Source organism: Etheostoma spectabile, unplaced genomic scaffold (genome assembly GCF_008692095.1).
Source record: "Etheostoma spectabile isolate EspeVRDwgs_2016 unplaced genomic scaffold, UIUC_Espe_1.0 scaffold433, whole genome shotgun sequence".
NCBI classification, from domain to species: domain Eukaryota; kingdom Metazoa; phylum Chordata; class Actinopteri; order Perciformes; family Percidae; genus Etheostoma; species Etheostoma spectabile.
In genome coordinates this window covers 293,327-309,383 of record NW_022605608.1, presented here as the reverse complement: position 1 = coordinate 309,383, position 16,057 = coordinate 293,327, and the positions used below count along the sequence as shown (strand labels likewise).

General features: G+C 40.6%; 2 protein-coding genes across 2 annotated transcripts in view; both read left to right on the top strand.

The window, feature by feature from the left end:
* Nucleotides 1-5,920: 5,920 nt before the first annotated feature.
* LOC116686662 (myosin regulatory light chain 2, ventricular/cardiac muscle isoform) overlaps nucleotides 5,921-16,057 on the top strand; it is a 27,577-nt gene continuing 17,440 nt past the window's right edge. Inside the window, exons 1-7 of the mRNA XM_032511685.1 lie at nucleotides 5,921-6,037; nucleotides 7,695-7,784; nucleotides 7,897-7,972; nucleotides 8,391-8,495; nucleotides 8,613-8,691; nucleotides 9,877-9,925; nucleotides 10,016-10,121. Of these exons, the coding sequence (XP_032367576.1) occupies nucleotides 5,936-6,037; nucleotides 7,695-7,784; nucleotides 7,897-7,972; nucleotides 8,391-8,495; nucleotides 8,613-8,691; nucleotides 9,877-9,925; nucleotides 10,016-10,120 (606 nt within the window). The 5' untranslated portion in view covers nucleotides 5,921-5,935 and the 3' untranslated portion in view covers nucleotide 10,121. The remainder of the gene's footprint in view (nucleotides 6,038-7,694; nucleotides 7,785-7,896; nucleotides 7,973-8,390; nucleotides 8,496-8,612; nucleotides 8,692-9,876; nucleotides 9,926-10,015; nucleotides 10,122-16,057) is intronic.
* LOC116686659 (serine/threonine-protein phosphatase PP1-gamma catalytic subunit A) overlaps nucleotides 13,619-16,057 on the top strand; it is a 5,409-nt gene continuing 2,970 nt past the window's right edge. Inside the window, exons 1-3 of the mRNA XM_032511683.1 lie at nucleotides 13,619-14,058; nucleotides 14,503-14,634; nucleotides 14,804-15,034. Of these exons, the coding sequence (XP_032367574.1) occupies nucleotides 14,004-14,058; nucleotides 14,503-14,634; nucleotides 14,804-15,034 (418 nt within the window). The 5' untranslated portion in view covers nucleotides 13,619-14,003. The remainder of the gene's footprint in view (nucleotides 14,059-14,502; nucleotides 14,635-14,803; nucleotides 15,035-16,057) is intronic.

Sequence of the window (16,057 nt, the reverse complement as noted above, 5' to 3'; positions counted from 1 at the left end):
TAGTTGTGATTGAAATGGGGGAATGAATCAATGTTTCTGAGTTGGGGGGGTAGTGAGTTCCAGAGACGGGAGCAGAGCGGCTAAATGCTCTGCCCCCCATGGTGGGAGACGGGCGGGGGGGACAGACAGGTTTATGGAGGAAGAGGACTGAGGGAGCGGAAGGGAGTGGGACGCTGGAGGAGATCAGACCATATGGGGGGCGAGGTTGTGGATGGCCTTGAATGCTAATAGAAGGATTTTGATTTGATACGGAACTGGACCGGGAGCCAGTGGAGCTGTTAGAGGACAGGAGTGATGTGGTGATGGAGGGGGTTCGAGTTATGATGCGGCAGCTGAATTCTGGACCAATTGAAGTGTGGAGGGATTGTGAGCGAGACCGAAGAGAGAGAGTTGCAAAAATCGAGAGGGAAGTGACGAGACTGTGGACAAGAATTGCAGCAGTGTGGGGGGTAAGGGAGGGGCGGAGGCGATGGATGTTACGTAGGTGGAAGTAGGCAGACCGGGTAATGTTATTGACATGGGGTTGAAAGGATAATGTGCTGTCAAGGATGACACCCAGACTCTTAACCTTGGGGGAGGGTGAGACGGAGCAGTTGTCAATTGTGAGAGAAAAACCGTCTGTTTTGGAAAGAGTGGCTTTGGTGCCAATGAGGAGAACCTCGGTTTTATTACTGTTTAATTTGAGGAAGTTTTGGGTGAGCCAGATTTTTATTTCAGAGATGCAATCCGTAAGGGAGGTGGGCGGGAGAGTGGACGAGGGTTTGGTGGAGAGGTAGAGCTGGGTGTCATCGGCGTAACAGTGGAAGTGAATGTTAAATTTGCGGAAGATATTGCCGAGGGGAAGCAGGTAAATGATGAAGAGTAGGGGCCCCAAAACAGAGCCCTGGGGCACACCTGAAGTGACGGGGGGGAATGGATTCACAGGACTTGAGTGAATGAACTGTGTGGACAGAGAGGTAAGATGTGAACCAGTCTAACGGAGTGTGGGTGATGCCAAGGAAGATAGCCTATGAGGAGGGTTGTGTGACAGATGGTGTCAAATGCTGCACTCAGGTCGAGGAGGATGAGGATGGTGAGGAGTCCAGAATCAGCTGCCATGGGAGGTCGTGGTGATTTTGATGAGTGCTGTTTCAGTGCTATGGAGGGGCGGAAACCGGACTGGAACTGTTCATACAATGGTTTGGATAGGAGAATGGAGGGGGAGGCAACTGTTTTTCAAGAATTTTGGAGAGGAAGGGAAGATTGAAATAGGACGGAAGTTGTTGAAGTTGGATGGGTCGGCACCAGGTTTTTCAAAATAGGGGTGATGGCAGCAGTTTTGAAGGATGTAGGGACGGTTCCAGTGGTAAGGGAGGAGTGGATGATAGCAGAGATGAGGGGGACAGGGAGGAAGACAGGCTTTAACAAGTTGGGTGGGGAGGGGATCAAGTTTACAAGTAGATGGCTTGGAATTCGGGTGAGTTCGTGATTTCTGAATAGTGGGGAGAAGGAAGGAGGAGAATGAGTGTGTGGATGAATGAAGGTTATCTGAGATGCTGAGGTGAGGGTTGATCCAAGATGCTGGTGGATGTTCTTGATTTTTTCTATAATGTACACATATACAGAAATGGTCAAAAGTCTGGGGTCACGTACAAATTTCCATTCCTCTCCATCAAGACAGATACCAGCTGATCTGAGTGGGGGGGCTGATCTTTAATGCTATATCTACATTGCCCATTATCAGCATCAATTCAGCCAATGTTCCATAGGCACATGCTGTTTAGTAATCTGATATCATTTTTTTTTTTTTAAACTAACTGAGAAAACATTAGAGAACCCTTTTGCAATTATACATAAAGTAATCTGAAAACTGCTGCCATGGTTAAAATAACAACAGCTCTCAGCTGGTATTCTGTCTATAATATATGTGTATATATATATATATATATATATATATGTATATATATATATATATATATATACATATATAATCTCCCTCTTATGACTCATAAATTGTGAGCTTTTAAGTCCTTCAATGACAGTCATCAGAGGGAGATTTCTTTCTGAAGAATCTGACAACATCTACTATTACAAAGAACTTCACACCCTAAATCTGGCAGACCTGGTGTGATTTTAATACTTTAAATGTGTCTAAATAAAGCCATGATTATTTTGGTTACCATAGCGACTTTTATGTAACCAAACAAGTGGGTTAAAACAAAAGAGAACGATGGCTTGCCAAAGTGGGAAAAGGTCTCTGATTTGACAGGTTCACGTGTGTAACAGCGTGACGTCACGGTTGTTAGCAGGAGCAAGGTTACGACGTGAAACTATAATTACACGCGTTGCAGCAGTCTTTTAATGCACATTTGCTTTATTTGGTAAAGGTTGCATTTACAATGAGAGTCCAGAGCATGTACCTCTCCACAAGGGCCCACCCACTTGTTTGCATCCTCATCACCAGTACAGCTGTTCACAGTGTGTAACACCACTTTCCATCCTCCTACTTGAACCAATCGATACAAGGACTTGCTTGTATTGATGAAAGTATCTATGCATCTGAATGCAGATATATCTATATCTATATATATATATATATATATATATATATATATATATATATGCAGAATATCTGAAAACAGATATTTTGCATCAGAAAATGTGATGATGTCTTCTTGCAAAGTAGAAATCTTATCCGCATAAGGAAAACCCTAATTTTGGTTGGCATGGTGTAGTTTAATACAAATGTTGATGGAACAACAAATGAGCAGTGGAAACAACAGTGAGTTACTTCAGTGTTGCCGAGCATCAGATCACCGTGGTAGTTTAGATACTGACTGCCGTGGGTTGCTAGCACTACCCACTGGACAAGCTTGGTAAGTAAATGGTCAAAGAAATAAAAGGAGATTGCGGGGTGGGGATCAGGATCGCCACTCCGCAGAGGTGGAATGTAACTTGGCACATTTACTCAAATGTTGAAGTACTTGTACTTTACTTGAGTCTTTTCTTTCTATGTCACATCTCAGAGGGAAACATTGTACTTTTTACTCCACTACAGTAATCAGACAGCTTTAGTTCCTTTACAAATTAAGCTTTTGCATACAAACACATGAAGTCTATAAAAATACAATGTTTAAACTACTCAACACTATATAGGCCTACAAGTCCAGTTGAAATGATTAAAGCATTAAACACTTACTTGATTGACAACGTGAGGATCTTTCCGCATCAAGTACTTTTATTTTTAATACTTTAAGTACACTTTCCCGATAAAACTTAGATACTTTTACATAAGTAACATTTTCAATGCAGGACTTTTACTTGTAACAGTTTTGGTATTAGTACTTTTACTAAAGGATGTGACTACTTCTTCCACCACTGGTCTTATGGTCAAACTTTATCCATCATCACTGTTTGTCAGTTGTGAACATTTGTCTCTTATTTCCGCTGGTAAGACTATAGCTGTTTGGGGGGGGGGCACAGGTGCAACTAATAACCAGTAAGTCATGCCTCTGAATCATTATGCATAATACTAGGGGCATGTCACTGGAATATCTAATTACAATGTATCTTTAATCAGGGTTATTAATTACACCTGTGCGTTTCATGCCATGACATGTTGAAACGTGCCGTGAAAAAGATTTCAGGATTTTAATTCACAATAAAAAAACGTGAATGAACACTTGAAATTGTCATGGAAAGTAATTGTAAAAACAGTTGATTAAAAATCCTAAATCAAACTAAAAGCAAATAATTACCAAAAAAAGCTCTAAGTGACCTTGTGTAGTTTTCAAGCTGACTCAAAGGGCCAGTTCACCCAAAAAAAACAACAGACAAATTCAAAGATGGCGTGTTTTTGCTGTAATTTGACTTCATTATGAAGTCCATTCTCGGTGTTGGTGCACTGCAGGTTTCTGGTTTCCACATCACACATCCCACTTGTGTCATCGCTGCTGGATCCCGATCGGTTTCCAAACTAGTCGTGATGTCACACTGCTGCTCGTGCGCACACGTGTTAAAATGAGATTTAAGGGGAGCACAGAGAAACTCTCTTTCTTCAGCGGATGAATGTGAAAACAGCGTGTCAAACTCTGCACATACACCGTGTAACAAGAAAGGAAGAAGCCTATAATCAAAACTTTTTTTTTTTGACTAGAGGGTCTTTAAAGTGTTCACTGTGACTGTATAATGTGTATGTATGTGAATGCTGTTGTCCTTCCACTTATAATCCATTAAACTTTCCTTTTATTATCACAAACTTCACCTTATACGCCTTATGTATTATGTGTGAACTTCTACTTGTAATTGCTTTACATCGGCCTATTTGAATTTCTTTTTCACCCTGGTTGTCCTGATTTGTTTATCAAATTGTTTTCCGATTAGGACAGTTTTAGTGTCTTTCTGTGTCCTCATGATGGTGTTGCTTCCTTTTCGGTGTTGTTTTTTTGTATTAATCTTGTTTTTGTCTTTGTGGGTGACTCAATGTTATTGTAAATGAGGGCTGCCTCTCAAGGATCTCTCAAGTATAAATAAAGGTTGAACATGAAACATGTCTGCTAACTGGTTAACCCTTGTGTTGTCTTAGGGTCAAATTTGACCCATTTTCTAAATTTCTATTTTTAGAAATATGGGTTTCTTTTAAACTACCTCATTTTAATTGCAGGAAATAACATAGATGATTCCATACAACGTTCTTTGCAAGTACAACAAAAGATCGGATCTTTACTTTCATTGACTTTTGTTCACTTTTTTAGCATTTGAAAAAGAAATTGAAATGCTTTCAAAACGGTACCCTCCATGAACTTTGTTACATATGCTTCTGTGCTTACCCTTCCTTTAATATTAGTCTAAATAATTCATAATTTCTGCGTTTTTAACTCAAGGTTTTAGATATTATTTTCATATGATAAGTGTCTAGCTACAAGTGGTAATACGTTGGTGTTAGGGGTGTTCATACATAGTAGTTTAAACACTTCATACAAGAAGTGTAAAACGGCAAAAAAAAGCGCCAAAAACATTTTTAAAAGGCGTGAAAAGTGTTGAAAAAAGGAACAAAAACATCAGAAAAACTGTTGATTTTCAGTTTTGACCCAAGAGGATGACAAGTGCAAGGTCCAATGGAAGACAGTAAAAGGGTTGAGGACACCGAGCCGTAGGACACCAAGGGCGGCTGTGGCTACCAATCAGAAGGTCGGTGGTTTGATCCCTGTCCCCTGCAGTCTACATGTCAGAGTGCCCTTGGGCAAGAACCCCCAAATTGCTCCCAATGTTGCGCCAGTGAATATTTATCTGATGAGCAGGTGGCCCGTTGTGTGGCAAACCTCAGCCACCAGTGTATGTATGAATGTGTGTGTCTGTGTGAATTGTGCCTGTACTGTTTAAAGTGCTTTGAGTTGTCACTAAGACTAGAAAAGCGCTACATAAATACAGTCCATTTACAAAGAGTTAAACAGAGTCTAAACTAGCTCCATTTCATAACTGTCCAACATCGTTGCAAGAGACCAACAACATTCTTAATGAAACACATCATACAAACCCTGTTCCCTACTAATGTTTTCCAAAGTGTGACAGGCTGTTTAGGATCAAGTCTTATTGGGGATCAGGACGCTTCAGCTAACAGTTCCGTTTATTGTGCTACCCAGAAACGGCTTCCATTATAACATCACTTTGGTCCCTGTGGAGCACTAACAGGACAGCTGGGTGATTGATCCCATCAAGTGCAACTGTCAGTCACCAACAACAGTCCTTCCTGAGCCAAAGCTATGTCCTATTGTTATTCTTGGGTATCAGCAATGGGGTATGTGTGTTTGGCTATCATCCCTAAATCTCATGAACTCTAACAATGGTTGGACAATGTGAGTGAGGGGAGTGGTGGCGGAGGGGGAATTGTCTTCCTTACCTGACCCTCTGACTAAAGAAGGAAAGGAGTATTTATAGACTATAGGCATGCCCCATTATGTGGGGAGAGGGGACAGTATATCTACCCCTTTGTGTTCAGCTTCATCACAAAGCACCCGGGATTCTGTTTGGTCCTTATCAGCAATACCACCGAAACATGGTGAGTGGATACAGATTTCATTTGTTTAAAGTACTATTACTGTTAAGGGGACGTTCTGTTTCTGCTGAATGTGTTTAAAAAGTATATTGTATGACATATTTACATGATAGACTGTCATGGCATGTTTTGATGAATTGTACGTCTTGCTCTTCTCACACCAATGATAATGAACCAATTTACCCCATGTCAATATGCATATGGACACTGAATTCAGATCAACAACAAAAAGATCATCGCTCCAGTTGTCCCATTGATGATGTTTGATTTGTCTGCTCGCAATGCTGAAACAAAAAAAGAAAAGAAATGTATGAATAGGTAATTGTAGCATGGAGAGGAGAAAAGAGGAGAGAAAACAGGAGATAAGGGAAACAAGGGAGGTAATAGAAGAAGAGGAGAGAACATCAAAGAAGAGGGGAGGAAAGTTAAGGAGAGGAAATAAGGAGAGGAGAGAAAAGAGAAGACCCCTTGTTCCCTCTTATTTCCGCTAACGATCTCTGTCAGAGGGGAGGAGACAAGAGTGAGTTGAGAAAAGGAAATGATAGGAAATACGGAGAGGAGAAGAAAAAAAGGAGAGAAGAGTAGAGGAAACAGGAGAGGAAAAAAAGAAGAAAGAAAAGGAGGAGAGATGAGCAACAAGTACAGGCTACAAACAGGTCAACAATAATTAAATGTAAATGTGCTGTATTTATATAATGCTTTTACAGTCTTAACAACTGCTCAAAGCGCTTTCACATCTACAGGAAACATTCATCATTCACACACATTCACACTGCGATGCGCAGCACCGGGGGCAACTCGGGGTTCAGTGTCTTGCCCAAGGACACTTCGACAATGAGTGCAGGGGCGGGGATCGAACCACCAACCTTCCGATTGGCAGGCAACCGCTCTACCACTGAGCCAAAGCAGCCCATAAATGTATCTTGGAGGTTTCTGCTGGCCCTTTCAGGTTGATCTGCCCTGGGCAGCATCAAGAAACCAATTCTGCCTCGCATCCCGTGATTGCAGGAATCCTCTTAAAAACAAAAATAAAGAAATAAATTGAGCTGAGCGCCAGAGGTCCCGTCCCTGAGATATACAAGTGCTCCAGAGCTAATCCACAACGAGGGTTAGACAGCAGCTGTCGAGAGGCCCGTGAATCCGAGCAATATCATGTCGTAGCGCTGCATCCCCCTTACGCTGTTTTTCCCCGTTCCTTGGCAGTCATGTAAATAGCTCGACATAATCCTAGCCTCCCAGGGATTTCTGATCAAACAGGGCTCAGTGTACCATCCTGTCATCACCCAGCCAGGCCCTATAGAATAATCCCCCGTGTGATCCTGGGACTGTGGGAGAGCGGGCAGCGGACCACACCCTCCCCAGGCTTAGTCTGCATTCTCACAAAATTGGAGGCTTGAGTAAATATTTCCATAACAAACTGACAGTGTTTGTAATCCCTCCTAATGAAATGCGTGCCCCGGTATAAACCTTGCCTGTTGTGCAATTAGTGCCCCCCCACACACACACACACACTGTAAGTTTGCTCATCACTGGCTCGTTATCATAAGAGCATGTGTCACAGTAAAACCGATAATGAAGTGGAGCTGGAGCAGAGAGCCAGGTGATGACCGTGCTATTATTATTGAATCTAATCAAGAGTGTGATTGTCCAAACTCCGCAGTCACCCAAGAAGGCGAAGAAGAGATCCAACGGAGCCGGCTCCAATGTGTTCTCCATGTTTGAACAGGCCCAGATCCAGGAGTTCAAAGAAGTCAGTGCTCTGCCAAATGTTTTCTATCCCATAGAATTTGAGCAGTTTACTCTGTGGTGGATGCTTACTGTGCATACAGGAGACACGGCATGTAACAATAAAACTTCTGCAGGCTTTTACTATCATGGATCAAAACAGAGACGGTTTCATTGACAAGAATGACCTGAGAGACACTTTTGCAGCTTTAGGTAGGACTGCTCGTGTGTCTGTTTACTGTTTGTATGTGTCTCTTATGAGTTGTAAGTGTTCCGCATTGTCACATTTCATTTGAGTGGACCCAGTTGTAAACCTTGTTAGAGCTGGAGCAATTGGGCGAGAAAAATATTTTCATTTGATCTTGTAAGTACTTTTTTTTTCAAACAAAAATGCAAAACATTCTCTGGTTCCAGCTTCTGAGCATTTCCTGTTTTCTTTGTCTTGTGTAAAGTAAACTGGCTGTCACATTAGGATTCTGGGATATTAGGATGCATTATTTCGCTTTACTTGTAACATTTTATTGACCAAACGATTCATCTATCAATCGAGAAAACGATAGTCAGATTGACCAATTGTGGAAATAATCGTTAGTTGCCGCTCTAAACCTTTGACCCCCCCCTCCCTCTCTAGGCCGTTTAAATGTCAAGCAAGAAGAGATTGATGAGATGCTGACGGAGGCCCCAGGACCGGTTAATTTCACTGTCTTTCTCACCATGTTCGGAGAGAAACTAAAAGGTGAGGGCCCGTGTTCTGGATGTTATTTCAGGACTATGGCAATCCTCTGGGAAAAAAAAAGATGTTTCCTTTGTTTACGTTTTACATCAACTCCGAGCTGCCACCGTTCCCCTCCAGGTGCTGACCCGGAGGAGACCATCCTCAACGCTTTTAAAGTCTTTGATCCTGATGGGAAGGGAACGTTAAAGAAAGACTTGTGAGTACCAGTCTATAGTGCTCTGTTGTGGGATGAGGTGAGCGCCCAGTAGGGCTGGATACCGGATTCAATACTTTTAAGTAGTGCTGTCAGTTAAACGCGTTATTAACGGCGTTAACGCAAACCCATTTTAACGGCGTCATATTTTTTTATCAAGATTAACATTCTTTTTGGCCTCTGTCCTTTTTTTCACATGCTGTTGCAACAACTAGCGACGTTAGAAAAACTACAACACCACACCAGATCTAGCTAGACCGGAAACAGAAAAACAGGCACGCCACACACACTTGTTTGGGCTTGCGAGGCGACCAAAGAGTAGTAACGTTACGTTTTGAGTGGATGGCGAGCGTGAGACGCCAAAATGGACGCCAATAAGATTCTGAATGGAAATTTCACTTATTAAAAGTTGCCAAATGGTTCCATTGACAAGACCAAAGTGATCCGTGTGTTTGGTTGTTGAGAACTGAGCTATCATCACAGCACGTCCAGTCTGAAATACCACTTGATGGCCAAGCACACAGCTAATGTCAATTCTCTCCCCCCCTCCCCCCCTCAAAATCATTTGCTCCAAGAGAGAATGGTATGTGTGAAATTAAACACTACAGTAGGCTACATGCTAGTGTTGATTTCAATAAAAAATACATTTGCACAAAGCAAGCCACTCCACTTTTCCATAAAATAATGGGACAAAAAGAAATAGAGGGACATTTAGAATAAATAAAAATGTGCGATTATTTGCAATTAATTGCGAGTTAACTTTGATCTTAATGTGATTAATCGCTATTGAATACTACTTTAAAAGCACTACTTTTAAGGCATTGACTGAATTGCCTCTATCGCATAAAAAAGCCTCTTCATTCAATATAAAATTTCAATCCCTAAGGAGTAAATCTCAACAGCATGCTTCTACCAAGATCTGGTAATGCTGCTGATTGGCTATTTAACGTCACACGTCGTAATGACACGCAGGAAAAACCCTATGTTACGTGCAGAGAAAGCCAAGGGCGAAGTAGTAGGAGCTGAAAAACAAATAAAAAGATTTGCACCATTTAATAAAAAACGGGTATTGAAAAAAGTTTAGTTTAGGAACCGTTGTCAAAGTCACGGTGTATTGGTATTGAAAGGTTTTGAGCGATACCCAGCCCTGGCGCCCGGTGTGCTCATCATCGCTGCTTGTCTTTACAGTGTGACAGAGATGTTGACCACCCAGGCGGACAGGTTCAGCCCGGAAGAGGTTAGAGCTCCACCTCGGACATCGATAAGTTTAATTTAAGACATTTTTCACTCCAAAAATGTACCTTTTGACTGTACTTTATACCTATAGATGGAACAGATGTTTGCCGCCTTCCCACCGGATGTAGCAGGAAACCTAGACTACAACAATCTGGTCCACATCATCACACACGGCGAAGAGAAGGACCAAGAATAGATTGCACTCTGGACAATTAAACCAAAAGGTCACATTTGTGCCAAATATATCACACACACTGCAGCGGGAATATTTTATATGTCACGTTCATTCAAAAAAAATACATTATTTTTGCATGAATGCATCAATTACGTACTCATTTTAGTGGGAGACTACCACACTGTGTACATGTGATCTTTTGATATGTACTGTATGAAATAAAAATCTATGAGATCACAGCAAAGGAAGTGTTCAGTAATATGTTCTGACGCTACATTCTATGAGATGTTTTTGCTGAACGAATAAGGGAAGGGAGGGTTTGCATCACTGGCGGTAACACGGAAGAAGATATTTGCAAAGATCCACTCACACATTGGCATAATCACAACGTTTTGATGATGTGGGAGATTTCCTGGGGTCAGGAGGTTAAACACGCAGGCTAATGAGGATGTTAGCTAATCCCAATGTGAGGATCAACAATTGCTCTTTTCCATTTGGCTCCAGGAATATAGATTTGAGAGCGGCTTTGCTTCCCAAAGCTAAAAAAAAAAACGCTGTTTCAGTATTGATATTCAATTAGAATTATTAGAATAAGCTTGATATAGACTTTAAGTTTCAGTCCTGAGTGTGCAGCAATAAAAAAAAAATAGGCTACCGGTATATTAAATGAAATATAAAAAATATTTGTATATGTGTCTGAGCAGTTTCTCTCATTGAACACTTAGGCAGGGCACAGATAGCCTACCGTGTCTATTTAGGGAGGGAAAAAAGTCTTTTCTCTTTAACTTTAACCTCGGAAGATTAAAAAACATATGTATTAATAAATTGTATTTTTAATTTTTTTGCAATTGAATCCACATCCATCAGCTCCTTTTTTGATGAAAATTAGTATGTGCTGTTTACTTTCTGTTATTGGTCAACTTAATCTGTAACCAAAGTTAACAGTGCAACTTAAGTTAATTTTTTATGAAATTGAAAACGTGTTGCATGTAATAAAGGAAATTTTTTGTTTGTTTGCCAGATTCCATACGTGCTTGGCTAAGCTACATGACATAACAATTTCTACATGACATAAAAGTACTGTGTAAGCAGCATAACGTGAGCAGGAAGTGTATGAATTTGTTCCCTGTTTTTATAGGCTATAATATCACTGCCAATAAATACTTGAGAGCTCTACTTCTGCCTTTAGAATGGCTTGTTGTGGACACAATCTTGTGTTTTCCGTTATCTGACTTTCAGCTAACTAAAATGTGAAAATGCTTAAGAGATCAGGTTGTTGTTGTTTTTCAACAAAATCGGTATAGACCTAGACTTAGACTTCTCTTTATTGATCCTTTGGGATGACTCCCGCAGGAAATTGAAAGTTCCAGCAGCAGTTTTAGCAAGACAAAAATAAATAAAAAATAGATAAAAAGACAGTATAAAGACAACAAAATACCAATAAAAATAATAACAACAATAAGAACATTCGTCAAATAAACAAAGAAAAGACCATAAATTATTATTAAAGTGTCAGTGTTTAGTCCAGTGTTGAAGAAATTATTATAAAGTGACCAGGTGTGAATTTAAGTCCATGTGTGTATGTATGTATGTGTGTATGTACGTATGTATGTATGTGTGTATGTATGTGTGTATGTATGTGTGTATGTGTACTGTATGTATGTATGTATGTATGTATGTATGTAATGGAATGTGTTGTATTATGGTATTTATGTAGGTAATTGTGTGTTGTATGTATAGTATGTATGTGTGATGTGTATGTATGTAGTGTGTATGTGTGTATGTATGTATTGGGTATGTATGTTATGTGTGTAGATGTGTGTTGTATGGTATGTGATGTATGTTATGTATGTATGTGTGTATGTATGTATGTGTGTATGTGTGTATGTATGTATGTATGTGTATGTATGTGTGTATGTATGTATGTGTGTATGTATGTATGTATGTATGTATGTCTGTATGTATGTATGTGTATGTAGTGTGGTATGTATGGTGTTATGTGTAGTATGTTGTATGTGTGTATGTATGATGTGGTATGTATGTATGTATGTATGTTGTATGTGTGTATGTGTACTGTATGTATGTAGGTATATGTATGTATGTCTGTATGGTCCTCTCTGTCCTATTTCCCTCTCCCCCCCCCCCCTAGTGAGGAGTTGTATAGTCTGATGGCAGGAGGGACAAAGGAGTCCTTGAGTCTGTTGGTCCGGCACTTGGAAGGAGCAGCCTTCCACTGAACCGGCTCCTCTGGGTGCTGATGACGTGTGCCGGGTGCTTGGCATTGTCAGTATGTCGCAGCATTGTCCAATGTCCTCCTCTCTGCCACCGTCACCAGTGAGTCCAGCTGAGTCCAGTGAGTATGTGCATGCTGCTGAAATTAATATACCAATAATTATTGTCAATTACCCCCATGTACCCAATCTCGCTGGATAAACTACCAGGAAAATTTGAAGCTATTTCAAACCAGTGCTATGTTTTTGACTAACACATCTAGGCTTATCATTGTTAGGGAATTGCCAATGATTAACCCTCCTGTTGTCTCCAAGGCCAATTTTACCCCTTTTCCAAAAAGTTTCTATATCAGAAATTTGGGTTTTGGGTAAATTTCAAAAGGCTCAGAAAAAGTCAACAAATGTTGAAAAAGTCCCAAAGTCATTGGAGTAAAGACACAAAAGGGTCGAAAAAGATGACAATAAGGTTGATAAAAGGGTTTCATTTTAAATTTTGACTCAAAAAAACAAGTTTCCAGGTTGGCGGGAAGACAACAGGAAAGTTAAGCTACTGTATAATTTTATATTTATGTACATGATTATATTTTGGGGCATTTTTAGGCCTTTATTTTCACAGGACAGATGAAGACATGAAAGGGGGAATAACATGCAGCAAAGGGCCACAGGTCAGAGTTGAACCCGCTACACTGTGGAGTAAACCCTCTATATATATGTGAGGCCGCTCTACCAACTGAGCTATTCTGGCCACTAAGCTCTCTCTTTTAACCAAACCAAAATTTTATAATCATATGATTTGCATTGTAATTTGACATACTGCAAATAAAATACTGCTCACTTGAACAGCAATCATCTAACCTTAACTAAACCTACATTGACTTCAAATGCTTGACAATGCATTTGAACGAATGACTGCACCTAACATGTAGTAAAAGTGAAAAGCTTGTTTTTCTCCAATAGGCTAACTATACATATTAATATTCTATTAATGTAATTAGGGTGCTTTCAAATAGTGCTGTCCTTGTATGAGCAGTCTTAATCAGGGCCATGGCTTAATTACTGTATAAATACCAGAGCAAATCCTTGATTACAAAATCTTTGATTTATAATTCATGAGAGGGAATTTCTGTCTTCACAATGGTTCATGAAGACTGAATTATCAAGTTGACGTGTTACTATTTTTCTTGTATTTTTTTACACTCTCAAATTCAGCTTTATCTAAATGGGTTAAAGAGTTGTTCTCCACCCAGGACAGTAGGGGGCAGCAGCAGAGCAGCTACCGGCAGCCTCCTTGAAGCAGCTGGCTAGCTGTACAAGGTGCGGCAGAGAAAAACAGAGAAGGGTCACCATCGCTAGCTAACAGCTAGCAGCTAGCTAGTGCGTTTGACTTTTTATTTTTTTAGTCCCTGTTTCTTAGCAAAAGCCAACATTTGATGTAGACATTTTCTAAACTGCAATGTATAAGTCGCTTATTAGACTGTCTGAAGTGTCAACGAACAGCTGAACAGAAGCAGGGTTACACCATCAACATATTTACCGTCAGCCCGGAAAATTAACGAAGCTAGCTAACGTCAGGGAGCTAATGCCAGGTTAGCTTAGCGGGCTAGCTTTCACAAGTGGGTTAACGCTCAGACCTTAGATTTCACTGAATCGATTTTATTAACGCCAACGCTGCAATGGCTGACGTTGACAAGCTCAACATAGACAGTATCATCCAGCGTCTTTTAGAAGGTAAGGAAATGTTGAAGTGCTAGCTACGTATAGCTAGCTAAATCATTACTTGTGATCTGCATGTTGATATGAGCACCGCTAGACTAGTTAGCTAGATACCGTTAACGTCCCGCGTCTGACTGTAGCGTATTTTTTCAACATCTTGTAAAATAACTAGCTAACGTTAGTTCGTCAATTTTAATGGTCACCTTTTTTCACCTAATGTTTTTCTGGGGTGAGAATGCTAGTGTACCTGAATGGCACGGTCCCGGTACTTGGTCCACTACACATTGTAATTCTCTCGAACACAAATAAATTGCGCATTTCGGCGCGATATGTAACGTTATATTAATCTTTTGTCCCACACAGCCTCAGCATAGAGATAGCTACCGTACCAGGCATTGTCAACTGTGCTGGAACTGTTCCAACTGTTGTTTAGCTCTGTTTATGTTTTTTTGTTGTCAGTCAGAGGGGCAAAGCCTGGCAAGAATGTCCAGCTGCAGGAGAATGAGATTCGTGGATTATGCCTGAAGTCCAGGGAGATCTTTCTCAGTCAACCCATTCTTCTGGAACTGGAGGCCCCTCTCAAGATTTGTGGTAAGTAAGATTTGAATGTGTATACATCCGAAAATAAACTATATGTGTATGGTGTTATAAAAATGCAAAAGAAAAATTGTTTATTTTTTCAACAAGGGGGACAATGCCACATTACAATACATTTGCATGCAATTCATTATGGTGCATTAATTTACGTTTTGTCCTGCAGGTGATATCCACGGACAATACTATGACCTGCTGAGGCTGTTTGAGTATGGGGGCTTCCCTCCAGAAAGCAACTATCTGTTTCTGGGTGACTATGTGGACAGGGGGAAGCAGTCTTTGGAAACCATCTGCCTTCTGCTGGCCTACAAAATCAAATACCCAGAGAACTTCTTCCTGCTGAGGGGAAACCATGAGTGTGCTTCAATCAACAGAATATATGGTTTCTATGATGAGTGTGAGTATTGTGCTTCTGTGGCCAGTCAAATTATTCTTTAAGTGTCCTTGGGTTTCTTGAAAGGTGCTATATAAATAAGTTACTATTTGTACAAGCATTTTGTTTCAGTTCTATTGCACATTATAGTAGTGATGGTTTGAGTTTAATTCTGTGATTTGTTCCTTATATTCCATACTGTGTGGCTGAATTTCACTTTGTCACATAAAAATGTTGGCTTTTTTTAGGGCTGCATAATTGCAATTTTATCGAAATTGAGACTTAGTGGAGCCCAATATTTGTTAAAGCCAACACATGTGTGTCAAACCATTCTGAAGTAAGTGTTGTGGTGCTGAAGAGACGTCCTACACATAGAATCCTACAGATTAAAGGAAATATAAATTGTCTTTTGGTACGGATCCTTACGGTGACCGACGGGGGCAAACGCACTGCATCATAAATAAGAAAACACCTTCATTCATTTGACAACACATGCGCAGCATTCAGCAAACACGTACAAGTACACACCACAACCAAATACACAAACTCGCTGCAAATACAGAAGCAATTAAAAAGAAAAGCACCCATCCCAGAAAACAAATGCAACAAAAAAAAGCTGCATCCAGATCACACGACGGAAGTTCTCCAGGCCTCTAGGGGGAGCGCTAAGTCAACAGTTTGATTTTAGGCCCCACAAAGAGAGAGCCGCGGCACATTAAAGCTCAGAAAGCTGTGCGCCGTTGTGAAACTTTGAGATCATAGACTGTAAATTTTAAGTCTATGTTTTGAGATATGTTTTCTCTTGTTTGGTAGGTGTGTCTCCAGTTTATTTGCTCAGGTCACAGGTGATACTCAATCAGCAGAGACATCTCTGTTAACTCCTGGTAATAAAAAGGCAGATCTCTCTATCTCACTCTCTCTCTCTCTTTGTAGGGTTGAAAATCAAGCTGTTCCACTTATCACTCCCCCTAGAGGCCTGAAGAACTTCTGTTGTGTAATCTGGATGGGGGGGGGGGGTGTTGCGTTTGTTTTCGGGGATTGTGCGTT